The sequence below is a fragment of the Astyanax mexicanus genome, chromosome 4 (genome assembly GCF_023375975.1).
Source record: "Astyanax mexicanus isolate ESR-SI-001 chromosome 4, AstMex3_surface, whole genome shotgun sequence".
NCBI classification, from domain to species: Eukaryota; Metazoa; Chordata; class Actinopteri; order Characiformes; family Acestrorhamphidae; genus Astyanax; species Astyanax mexicanus.
In genome coordinates this window covers 13,921,847-13,935,100 of record NC_064411.1, presented here as the reverse complement: position 1 = coordinate 13,935,100, position 13,254 = coordinate 13,921,847, and the positions used below count along the sequence as shown (strand labels likewise).

At 36.7% G+C, this 13,254-nt stretch overlaps 2 protein-coding genes and 1 pseudogene across 4 annotated transcripts in view; 1 reads left to right on the top strand and 2 right to left on the bottom strand.

Moving 5' to 3' along the window:
• The window catches only part of LOC111197413 (zinc finger protein 239-like), a 414,061-nt gene extending 401,115 nt beyond the window's left edge, over window positions 1-12,946 (bottom strand). Inside the window, exon 1 of one of the 2 annotated variants that reach the window (XM_049477308.1) lies at window positions 12,891-12,946. The gene's annotated coding sequence lies outside the window, so the exon portion shown is untranslated. The remainder of the gene's footprint in view (window positions 1-12,890) is intronic. The other variant, XM_049477304.1, reaches the window with a different exon arrangement.
• LOC111197347 (zinc finger protein 271-like) overlaps window positions 1-13,254 on the top strand; it is a 109,768-nt pseudogene that overhangs the window by 42,172 nt on the left and 54,342 nt on the right.
• On the bottom strand, window positions 2,152-13,064 carry LOC125801204 (zinc finger protein 271-like). Of its 2 annotated transcripts, none has more exons than XM_049477557.1 (2): window positions 12,992-13,064; window positions 2,152-5,407 (listed from the first exon to the last, which is right to left on the bottom strand). In XM_049477557.1, the coding sequence occupies exon 2, from the start codon at window positions 5,259-5,261 to the stop codon at window positions 3,954-3,956; it is 1,308 nt and encodes a 435-aa protein (XP_049333514.1). In that variant the 5' UTR covers window positions 5,262-5,407; window positions 12,992-13,064; the 3' UTR covers window positions 2,152-3,953. The 2 variants fall into 2 exon arrangements, with proteins under 2 accessions (XP_049333514.1, XP_049333515.1); XM_049477558.1 differs by lacking the exon at window positions 12,992-13,064 and adding an exon at window positions 5,519-5,912.

Genomic DNA, 13,254 nt, shown 5'->3' with positions numbered 1-13,254 from the left:
GGAAATCACCTTTCCACAGGAGATTGTTTGCATAATCCACCAGATTACCTCGTTTGCTCATCAAAACTGACCCCAAAAGGGAACCTTCCGAATTAACACAACACCATACTGATTCTACAAACACGTCAGACCCAATAACCATCTCTAAAGGAGGTGTCTGAATTGCTTGCGTATGAACAGCATCGTCAGTACCAAACCCATGAACATTTATGAAGTTATTACTCTACACTGGAGCACAACTGAATAAGCTGATTGACACTCCAGTGTCAATGAGCCATGAAGCCTCAATTTCACACGCTAAAACATCAACAATAGGTCTCCCACAATTATCTCTCCAAATTTCGGCAATAGGTGTCATTGCTGCCGCGTGTGACCCCTTGGCTAGTCACTTAGATTTGGAAGTAGCTTTTTTGTGAGTTTCTGGTGCTGAGGTGCTCGGTACTTCCACAGCCGCAACCCGTTGAGCAGAAGCTGATTGCTGTTGCCAAATCAATGTGTGATAAAACAGCTTCACGAACAGCAGGAAGACACTGAGACAACAGCAATTTTATGAATGGCTCCGAATCACACCAAGCGTGCGGCTCACACTGGGAGAGATACATAAACAGCCTTTGGGCAAAACGTTCAGGGAATTCTCTATCAGTTTGAACAATTTGCGCAATATCAGAATAAGAGAGGTCTGCATTAACTCCCATTACAGAATAGAATGCACAGCATTGTTCACGTTCATCTGCTCTGTTCTGTTCAATCAGTTTGCGGCATCAAATTCGTTAACACAGTATCTGATCAAATAGCATGCTTCAGCATCTGCAAACTGCTCACTAGCAATTTTGTGCAAATGTGCGAGGGTCATGTTTATCAGGATCAAATTTTCCCCAAAGCGTTCCTAAAGGAATCAGCTGTTTTCCTGCTGATCACGGGCACAGAGAGGGGTAGTAAGTGGTGTTCAGAGTCCTCAGTGTCCACATCGAAGTTATGGACACTAGGACTCCTTGATCTAATGGTCCCCGGGGCTCTATAGTAAGTGTACTGACTATCAGCCTGTTTATCCGAGCCTGTACTCTTAGGTTCAGCCATGCAGTTCTCTCCTGAGTTAAAAGATACCTTATGATGTGATTTGTGGTGCTCGGACGGACCAGGTACCTCACTTGGTTCCAGCAGAGCATCACCACCTTCATCATTCTCCCCAGCAGGGGTGAGAAATGACACCCTGACTCTTTTTATAGTTTCCCGTTTTTGTTTCTCTAGCTCACGAGTTGGGTTTAATTTTTGTGGTGGATTAAGGATTTGTTTTTGCTCCTCATACAAAGCTTTGTAAGCAATGCCACGCTCCCTCACCTGTGTTGCTAAGGTGTTAATTCTAGCTTCATCTGCAGCATGCTTCTGCACAGATTTGTTAAGCTTTTTGGCTATGTTAGTTTTCTCAAAAGCCAAGTCCGTAATAATTGCCTCCCGCATTTGAACGTCTCGCTCTAGCTTGTCTACCAAGTCCTCACGCTCGTCAACACGGCTGAGTTCTTTCATAGCGCGAGACAGGCGCAAATTTGTGATGCAGTATAGTTTGTACACCGCGTACAGATTCGTGGCAAGCTTATGGCATACCTGTCAAGTCTCCCGTTTTGGCCGGGAAACTACCGTATTTTACTCCTCTTTCCCGCCGTCCTCCCGTATTAGTATTTTCCCGTAAATTTCCCGTATTTTATTAAAATAAAAAAATATATATTATTGAGGAGACAGGGCACTGACCGCTCTGTGTCTCTTAACCAATCGTGGAGCCGGTTCAAGGAGAAAGTCCCGCCTTTCAGGAGAAACAGCCAATCAGCTTGCAAGGAGGGTCAGTGTGGGGAAGCCCCGCCCTCCTCGCTGTGAGTTCAGGCAGCTAGTTGGAGCTGCTGATGTTAAAACATACATGCAGCGATTTTTCTAAAAGAAAGGTAACGGTAGTCTAATCATGGAAACTGTGATGAGATTTTTCTGATAGCTGCTTAAAAATACTCCGAAATAAAACACACAGATTATACCTTTTAAAATAAAAAAAATTACAGCTTGTGACTCAGTTGTGTTCAATTTTAAATCCATTAAATAAATAAAAAATATATCATATAAAAGAGTGCATTTATTACAAAAAAGACATGAAATCTTAAATAAAAAAAATATATAGAAAAGGGTTTTTAATTTGGCTGTATTAAAAGAATGACATATGTAGGAATGTCCACAACATGTTCAGATTCTGATAATCTAATTGTAGTGTGTAAGTGGTTCACATGTGGTTATTTTAGATTTTTTGTAAACCTGTTTTAAAATGTAAGAGATACTGAACCTTCGTTGGGCTGGTGGGACGGCTTTAAGCGGACAGAGGAAAATATCCCTTATTTTTAAATCTAAAACTTGACAGGTATGGCTTATGGACATGGTTTTTGACAAAGTTGATTCTACATCACTCAGTAAATCCTCCGCTTCTGCTGAATCCTGAACAATACTCTCCTCAACCCTGTGTTTAGTGATCTGCTTAGCCACATACTGGCACAAGGAGAAATCTTCCTTTTTCCCCATCTCAGTATGTTTAGTAAGAAATGGTCACACACAGCAGCAAAACCACGCAGCAGGAAAAACAAAACCAGCAGAATTATAGTACTGACGATCTCAATTGCCACTGAAACATAGCTAGCAAAACACTTGCTGTTAATATCGCTAGAACCAGCAACACCGTATTGCCCATCTTGCCACTTCACAAAACCAAAATAAGGAAAACCTCGCACACATAGCAAGACCTTCACCATTTTAAACCCATCACCAGAATAATAAAATTACCCAATGTAATGCATGACAATTTGGAATACTTCCAAATTGTAATTGTCTAAGTTCTTTTAGTTTGAGATATGAAATTTTCAACTTTAGCAATATAAAATGTAGTAATTGAAGCCGCAAAATACACCCTTCATCCTGACAACTCTGACAACAAAAACAACCTTATATTCACATCATGAGGTGGATTGCAGATGTGCCGACTCTTATTACATCCATGCTTGCCTCGCACAGCTTCCGCTGAACCCCCTTGGGCTGCGTGATGCACCTTGCGATGTCGTCTGTTCTGGTTGTCAACTTGGTCCTCCAGTCGTGCTTTGATGAAAGTTTCCAGATCTCAAAAATCCTGGGCTGTGTTCGCCATTGAAAGATTATTGATCTGCTGTTCGAATTCTAATGTATCTGGCATGATACGTCATAAAGAAGAAAAGGCGATCCAGTCCAAAATTGTAGTTCTGTCAGATTTTATTCAAAGAATCTTCAGAGCAAAACAGTTTTTTTTTGATACATCAAAAATTAGTAAAAAAGATGATTAAAAATTAATTGAAATTAAAAAGGTGAAAATAAGAGGAAAACCCCAAAGGTGAGAGAAAATTGAGGTTTCCAGAGTTCTCAGCTGTCTGACCAGGACTTCCCGCTCTCCTGAAGAGAGAAGCTTACCCCCGCCCAACTCAACCCCTCACTAAGCAGCCCAGTCTAATAAGTACAGACAAGGACCTGACCTTAGTCCAATCGTACGTGTGGGAAGTAGCTTACCCCACATCTTGACACCTAAGCAGTTTTTCATCCTATACGTCAGCTGAGAACCTGGTCACCTCAACCTTCTCAGCTATAGATTACATGTACCAGAAGTCTAGTCTCCATTGGGGAAAAAAAAAAAACAACAACAACACAGTATCGCTGGACATCTGTGGAATCAATCATGCTGAGTTGCAAGAAAAAACCTGGCCTTGTGCGTTAAGCACAAAGACACAATATACTTGAATAATCAGGAATCATGCTAAATGCTTGAGTAACATACTGATTAAGTAAAATGCTTCTTTAGTAACACACAGATTAACCCTTTAGTCAATGAACAATGAACATAGTAAGACAAAACTCCTCCATATTCTTACAGTGGGCCTAGCAATTAATAGCATTATGCTATTTTAATTGCCGTGGGACAAATTTGGGATAGTATTCTCTCCTGTGTGAATGCGCTGGTGTTTTTTGAGATAACGCTGTGTAGTAAAACTCCTCCTGCAGTCTGAGCAGTGATACGGTTTCTCTCCTGTGTGAATGCGCTGGTGTTTTTTGAGAGTACTCTGTTCAGTAAAACTCTTCCCACAGTCTGAGCAGTGATACGGTTTCTCTCCTGTGTGAATGCGCTGGTGTTTTTTGAGATCACTCTGTTTAGTAAAACTCTTCCCACAGTCTGAGCAGTGATACGGTTTCTCTCCAGTGTGAATGCGCTGGTGCAGTTTGAGAGTACTTTGTTGACTAAAACTCTGCCCACAGTCTGAGCAGTAATAAGGTTTCTCTCCTGTGTGAATGCGCTGGTGCAGTTTGAGAGTACTCTGTTGATTAAAATTCTTCCCACAGTCTGAGCAGTAATACGGTTTCTCTCCTGTGTGAATGCGCTGGTGAATTTTGAGACTACTCTGTGTAGTAAAACTTTTCCCACAGTCTGAGCAGTGATACGGTTTCTCTCCTGTGTGAATGCGCTGGTGCAGTTTGAGAGTACTCTGTTGATTAAAATTCTTCCCACAGTCTGAGCAGTAATATGGTTTCTCGCCTGTGTGAATGCGCTGGTGAATTTTGAGATTACTCTGTTTAGTAAAACTCTTCCCACAGTCTGAGCAGTAATATGGTTTCTCTCCTGTGTGAATGAGCTGGTGTTTTTTGAGATCACTCTGTTTAGTAAAACTCTTCCCACAGTCTGAGCAGTGATACGGTTTCTCTCCAGTGTGAATGTGCTGATGCAGTTTGAGAGTACTTTGTTGACTAAAACTCTGCCCACAGTCTGAGCAGTAATAAGGTTTCTCTCCTGTGTGAATGCGCTGGTGCAGTTTGAGATGACTCTGTTGATTAAAATTCTTCCCACAGTCTGAGCAGTAATATGGTTTCTCGCCTGTGTGAATGCGCTGGTGAATTTTGAGATTACTCTGTTTAGTAAAACTCTTCCCACAGTCTGAGCAGTAATATGGTTTCTCTCCTGTGTGAATGCGCTGGTGATTTTTGAGATCACTCTGTTGATTAAAATTCTTCCCACAGTCTGAGCAGTAATACGGTTTCTCTCCTGTGTGAATGCGCTGGTGCAGTTTGAGATGACTCTGTTTAGTAAAACTCTTCCCACAGTCTGAGCAGTAATACGGTTTCTCTCCTGTGTGAATGCGCTGGTGAATTTTGAGAGTACTCTGTTTAGTAAAACTCTTGACAGAGTGCTGCTGTTTCTCCATGTCAGGACTTGGCTTCATTTGTCTGTTAAATGTAGCAAACTGTTTCTGCGTGTTCTGGAGGCTCTTCAGGACGGCTTGTGCTTCAACTCTTTCAGCAGTTTAACATTGCTCTTAGTTAAATATCCTGGTTGTTGGTGATGAAGTTCAGGAGAATAATTTCATTTCTGGAAAACACAAAGAAAAATGCAGTTATATATTACAATAAAAGCAGGTCAATTAACTGAAGAGAACTGCCTGAGGTGCCTATATTGACATCTGAGACATCTTCATATTACCATAAATGTTTCAGTATTTTTCCCACTTCTAAGTCCTTAGTGTAAAAGGGGTGCTGGTGGTCCTCCAGTCACTAGAGGTAGCCCACATTTTACCACTTGCAATAATCAGGCTAACGCCTGTTTACTGCCTTTATAAAGACTGCCCACTGTTTAGACAAACAGTCTTGATTCTTTTCTGGTCTCACTAGAACCTGACATCAATGGCTTAGCTGATTTGTTTAATAAATCAATACAGCGGACACGGTGGCGTATCACAGCATCCGGTCGAAGCCCAACTTCATCTGTAGAACCAGAGAGCAGCTCCAAATTTCATCAACTCTAACTAAATGTTACTAAAGCAGTAAATCATTCTAGCACTTCCACCTTAAATATTATCAATTCTTCTTAGTTGTCCTGGAAATGTAACTAAACATTTAGCTAATAAAATAAAAGGACTATATGAACTCATACAGTGGCATTTCAGCAGTTTGGAATGAATATGCTCGAGAGAGAGTGAATTCTTGTCCTGCCTCTTTCCTGTTTTTATGTTCTAGACATGAGATAATATAATTTTTTTTCCAAACGAGGGACCGAAAGACATAAATCCTTGGGTTTTACAGATTGAGTGGGTCAGCCACCACACTCACTGCTATCGCTACTGTGTTGCCAGATCTCTCTTAAAAAGTCCACACTAAATTGTTTTTCCCCGCAAGCAGTGTTTGGAAGCAATGGATTACATGTAACAGTGTTACGTAATCAGATTACAAATTATAAGTAACTGTAATTCGTTACAGTTACTATTTCAGTAAATGGTAATCAGATTACAGTTACTCTGCTAAAATAAAAGGATTACATTGCGGTACTTTCCTATTTTCGCTCTTCCAATCCAACACTGACAAAACGCAAATAACATTTTGCAGTGAAATCGTTCTAATATGACAGGGAACTGTCAGCGGCTCACAGCGGCTCTGCACACACAACGAGACGAAATTAACTGACATTTTGTCAACGAATAAAAGCGAGACGAAAATGTTTGGCAGGGACGAAATCCAATCAGACTGATTTAGTTCTGTGAAAGGTAGGGACCAGTTAGGAAGAGATCCAATCACTGCTACTTTAGTGAAGGTGGAGAGGCAGGACAAGCGGGGTACTCAACCAATCAGTACCCGCCTCTCCTGCAGTAGCGCCGTGCGCTCAGTTACAAACCCGGGAATTAACCTGTCGATACGGAGCTCGACTGGAAGTTAACTCGACAGTGTTCAGCAGGGAGAGAGAGAGAGAGAGGGGGGGGGAGAGGCGACATATTTCTCCTTTGACGTCGCGAAAAACAAGATAACGTGTAAACCGCGTGGAGCGACTCCATCTCCGGTAAAAACACCACTAATCTTTCAGCTTCTGCAGACCAGAGTCACACAGATCTCCATGCAGAGATCAGCGTTTTAATGCTGATGTTATTTCATGAGCTGATGGTGTGTTTAACTCGGCAGTGCACTAAAACACAGAACTGATACAGAACCCTAACTCATTAAGATCCGATCATCTGTTTAGTCTCACAGTGGGAAATATAAAGCTAGTGTTAAAACAGGAACAGGTCAGAAAGGAACTCAATAATACAACGAAAATAAAACAATAAAATAAGTGAATCTCTGAACCCAAAAGTCTGTGTAAAGTTCCTTACAGCACTTTCTCATAAGTTTCTCACTTTAACTCATGAAGTCTCTCTGTACATCCTGAGAGCATCTCTACAGGACATAATTTAACTATTCAGATGTTTTATGACCTGATTTCTAGAGCAAAATTTAAATGTAAAATATGTTTAGTCACACACCTACAATAATAATTATAATATACATTAAATCATATATAAATATATTACACGTTCAAACATTAACAATATTACTCAAGTGGTTATTAAACGTTTAATTTCGTATAAGTGTAGAGTTAATAATTCAAGGGAACTGATGAAAAAGCATTTACATTTACACCCTTTACATTTTAGTCGACTAAATTGACTGTAATTTTAGTCGACTATATTCTTATGACATTAAGTCGACTAAAACTAAAAACATTTCAGATGACTAAATTGTGACTAAAACTAAATGCTATTTTCGTCACAAGACTATGACTAAGACTAAATCAAAATTTGTTGTCAAAATTAACACTGGTGGCAAACCTGCAAATAGATAGCTTACAGTTGTTGTTACATTGTTTGGTTTTTAATGGTTTTAAAAGGTTTTATCATCAATTTATAGAAGTGTTTCATAAAATTGTTTGATGAAATGGTTTCATAAGTATTTTTATAGAGTGATTGAAAAGGCTGTTTTATTCTTTTATCTATTTGTTAACTGGAAAGAAAAATAAAATAATAATATGCAGTATGTGGTTGCTACATTCATTCAGGCTTAAAAAAATGACAATTTTTTAAGTAATCCAAAGTAATCAGATTATGTTACTCACTTGAAGTAATGCAACTGATTATGTTACAAATTACATTTTGAGTGATGTAATCAGTAATCTGTAAGGGATTACATTTTAAAAGTAACCTTCCCAACACTGCCCGCAAGACAGGTTTAAGCTTGACGAGAAATATCGTCACATTTTAATCTCACGAGATCTCGTGCCTCGGGATCTTTTCATATCCCTAATTTTAATTATAAAAGATGTTTTTGTTTCTTTAAAATAAAATAGAAAAAAAACGCAAATGGATGGATGTCGGACAATGCAGCGTCTATTGATGTCTGAAATGCAAGAAATGCTGATTTGATGCCTTGGCTGGCCACATTATCTTACTTAGAAGGAAGTGGGTGATTCTCACGAAAAACAGATTTAAAAGGGTTCACACTTGAAAAATTTCAAAAGGCATTTAAATATAAAATTTCTTTTTGTTATGCAAGACTAGGGTCTGAACTTTTTAGAAATACTTTTTTTTTTTAATTTTATAATTTTTCTGTATATTTTGCACCATTTTAGTCAGTCAGAGCACACACATTCTCAGTACCGCAACATGATAACACAGAACAGATATGGTTTAAAAGTTACACATTTGTTACTTTTTAAATAGATATTATTAACAGTTGTGCTCATATGTGTATATAACCCAGAAAATATTATATTTATAAGTTTCCCATTTTTTTTTATTTTATGATTTGTCTCATTACCGCAACAGATTTCATGATTCATGTCCTGTCTTTTCAGTATATTTAACTGAAAAATTACATGTATAATTTCTTATTTAGTACAGATGACCTATGAAGAAATACAATTTATCCAAATACCATTATAAACTAGAATTTGTTTTATAACAGTAAAATAATTAGTAAATAAATATGTGTTGCGGTAAAGAGAATGGTGTTTCGGTAAAGAGAGTCAATGTTTCGGTAAAGAGAGTCATTACAAGGATTCCTACTTAATTAACAATAACACTTTACACAACAAACACAGAGTGTGAATGCTGTGAATAAATAACAAATTCTAATGATGTACTTCTTGAGTTTTGTATGGAGTAGTAATATTGAACAAAATGTGGTATTTGCTGTTGAAAATTATTCTCAGTAAGACTCAAGCTGTGAAAATATCCTATTTTGAACTGTGTATTTTAATAAAACAAATTTCAACATACCTCATTAGACATAAATTCCTTAAAACTTTAAACATCACTGTATAACTAAATTGAAATGGAATGTTTAAATACAAAATAAGTAATTCAACATCTCATAAAACAACTTTTTTATTAAGTATTAATTTCATGACAGATATAAACATCAATGTACAACTAAATTGAAATTAAATATTTAAGTATGAAACAAGCAATTCAACATCTCATTAAACATCTTTGTATTAAACATTAATCTCATGAAAAATGTAAACATCAATGTGCAACTAAATTAAAATTAAAGATAAAATTAAAGAAAGTTGTTTAATGAAATGTATATATGTGTGTATATATATAATTTTCATATATATAATATATACATTTCATGAAACAACTTTTATTGTTATAAACTGTTAATAAAGGTTGTTTCATAAAATGTGTATATATATATATATATATATATATATATATATATATATATATATACATATAAACAGTTTATAACAATACAAGTTTATAAAAATAAATTTCATGAAACAACCTTTATTAACAGTTTATAACAATAAAAGTTGTTTCATGAAATGTATATATTATATATATGAAAATTATATATTATATATATATATATATATATATATATATATATATATATATATATATATATTTATTATTATTATTTTTATATATTATTTTTATATCTTATGCGGAAGTTATATGGGTGTCACTGCCCTGCTACATAAATCTGTTTTTTATCTGAAATTGCATCATGTATTGTTTTATATATTGTTTATTATAAGTAAATAAAGGCTTTTTTATGAAACAATATATATATATATATATATATATATATATATATATATAAGTTCATGTCACTTAAAACATTAATTTCTCTTTACCGCAACAGTGAATCTCTCTACCGCAACAGGCCTTAAATTGTTGCGGTGTATGAGAAGGCTGTTGCGGAGTATGAGGGACCTTAACCTTCTTTGATCTCTGTGGGGCCACCATGATGCCTGGCTAAACTTTTGCTAGCTTTTTGTATTTAGACTTTAAAAACCTTAAAAATTCCCAAAACACAATAACATTTTCATTTTTTTAAACATTAAAAACTAGCTGTTTCGGTAATGAGAAACAAAAAGTTGTGTATGCTCGCTGACAACCAAGTTTTTAACATTTATCTGGAGAGGTATAAAATTAGGTGCTTACCTGGTAGCCATCTTGGGTGTCATACTAAAAGGTGTCCCCCCTCTCAAAATGGCTGTTTTTTTTCTGTTCCTTGTGGTCTTAAATGGTGCTTGAAAATTGTTGCGGAGGCTGAGAACATTGGTTCTGACCAAAGTTATTTTTCTAAATATTTTCTTTTCTTTTACCAATGAATTCCAAGTAATACATTTTTATTGACTGTAACCATTTACTTTATGAGATACATTTAAGTTTTTTATTATTTATTTATTTTAAATATTAAAATTGTGTAATTGAAGAGCCGAGATTCAGCAATGGACGCGTTGCGGTACTGAGAATTTCACACTAAATTATAAAAAATACATAATTTAAAATATCACAATGTCTACTTTTAATCACTTCCAATATAGCCTTTGATGAGATGTTTATAAACCAGTGTTTCCCAAATTGATAGCATTTACCTGTTCATCACACTCCTTAATGCCACCTCATTAGTCTGATTTCGTGAGAATCACCCAAGTGCAGGAAAGTTTGTATCCGAATTAAAATAATAAAATATGTCCTGACTTGGTGTCAGGACAAAAACACTGGTAACATTAGCCAGCAAAGTAAAATTAACTACTTGGTTAAAAAAGCACTGGTAACATTGACTAGCTAGATAACATTAGCTACTTGGTTAAAAAAAGCACTGTGAACATTGGATAGCCACGAACGCTACTGGCCAGCGGCGCTCGCTAGCGGCATCTGCCATTCAGAAACGGATACATGCCGCTTAGCAAAGACACTTATCATGGCATGTATCTGTTTTTGAATGGCAGATGCCGCTAGCGAGCGCCGCTGGCCAGTAGCGTTCGTGGCCAGTGCCACTCCTGAAAGGCAGGTGCCAGTAGGTGTCACTTCCTGTTGCCAGTTGCCGTTTGAGGATCAAACCCCCTCTCCATTGGATAGCTAGATGATGTTTGCTACTGGTAAAAAAAAAATCGCTGGTTACATTAGATAGCTAGCGAACATCAGCTACTTTGGTCTCTTATTATGGGCCAGTTCTGCCTATTAAACAGTTCTCTTTTTCTCTCTGCCAGTCGCATTAAGGAAACACATCAGCTCCGATCTTACATGCACTCTTAAACATTATTCCCACATAAAAAAATCACATTACAAAACATTTTACTATTGCAAACACTTTTTTTAAATATGCATGTGTGTGCAGCTGTGTGCAGCTTTTTATGTACCACGAACGATGGAGAAAAATATCAAATAAGTTTAAAAAAAATAAAGCAACTGCATAGAGGGGTACATTAATTTTGAAGGTAACATAAGGTTCTAGCCACCTTTAGCTAACCTAACCAATGCTATCTAAATAACTAAGCAGGTAGGCAATTTCAAACAATAATATACTATTAGCAGCCTGAATCACATTTTATATATTAGCAGCCTTAAACACATTACATTTGTGATGAGTTGTTGTTATATAGACTAAATGGTAGGATAATATACAAGCTGTCTGTAATGGTTAATCCTTTTCTTTATAATTAACTTTAGCTGTTAGGTGTGGTATTGGTAACAACACTGGGTCATTTTACAAGCTAATGGGCTCCTTGCACTCACGGCTCTGACGCATTTCCGTTTTCAAATAATGCGGCTGGGACGTTTCCGGTTGTATTGTTTACATTCGCCTGTATAGGCAAAACGTCCATTTTTTTTTTACTGGCGAGAGGTCAAAATGGTCAGAAGTTATACCAGAAATGTCAGTTTGGAGACGACTGGAAAAGCATGCAGTGCCACTGCTTTTTAAATGGAATTATTAACGTTACAGCACCCAGGTTCCAAGTGTTTGGGAGAGGAGATCAGCTAAACGTACTTGGCTGAAAGATCCACCAGCTAGCATTTTTATTATTATAGCCAGATATTATTATTATTATTATAGCTAGGTATTATTATTATAGCTAGATATTATTATTATTATTATTATTATTATTATTATTATTATTATTATTATAGCTAGAACTTTTATTATTATTAATATTAATAATGCTAGCATGTGTATGATTCTTTTTATAAGGATTATTATTTTTACTATCATTATTATTATAGTTAGCATTGTTAAAGCCAGCATTTTTATTATTATAGCTAGCATTTGTCTAATTATTTTTATGATGATTATTATAGTTAGCTTTATTATTATTACTAGCATTTTATTAGACTTCCATTTGATAACAGGAGAAACTAACAACTAACAGTAATGCACCTAGCAAGCTAGTTAGCTATACTAGCTAATGCTGAGCTGTGTGGGCTAACATAAAATATAAGAAAAAATCTTCGTAGTGTGTAGGTATGATATAGTTTATAGGTATATAGTTTAAAGTCTTTCTCTAGCTTTCTAGTGGAAGGCTTTACTGGTCTCCTTGAAGTTGAGGTAAATTTTTAGAAGCTCTTGTAAACACCAGCTGAAAATACTGCCATAACGAGTGTACTGGAAAAGCCAAACAGGAAACGCTGGAGCAGCACTGATGAAAAGTAGTTGTGCAAAGAGCGCATTTTGCTAATGCTAATGCTCCTGCCATAGTGCTGGAAAAATCTGTAAATCTAAGCTTACTGTAAATAAACAGAAGCGCTTTACACCCAAATAAACAGTTTTCAGGGGAGAAATCTGTGTAGATTAACATCCAGCGCTCGCTTTGATTTGGAAATAAAAAGAGAGAGAGAGAGAAACTTCTTCATACCTTCTGTAGTTCAGCTGATCCTGCTCTTCCCCCGGCGCTCCAGCTACAGACCCCGGAAGCTCAGCCTCATCCGGGTTATGTAGAGCCCCGCCCCCTCCCCCGCTATATCACATTATACCCCATCACCGCTAGAGGGAGCCCGCGAGGGAGTCCTCAATGCATGGAGCTGAATGGAGCTAAACAGCTAAAACTCTCATTTAAAACACTGTATAACTACTTCTCTGGAGTTTTCCTTTAATTTTACAAAGTAGAACAAAGTATTT

Coding starts and splice junctions, on each gene's coding strand:
- LOC125801204 (XM_049477557.1), bottom strand. CDS start 5,261: ATGAAGCCAAGTCCTGACATGGAGAAACAGCAGCACTCTGTCAAGAGT.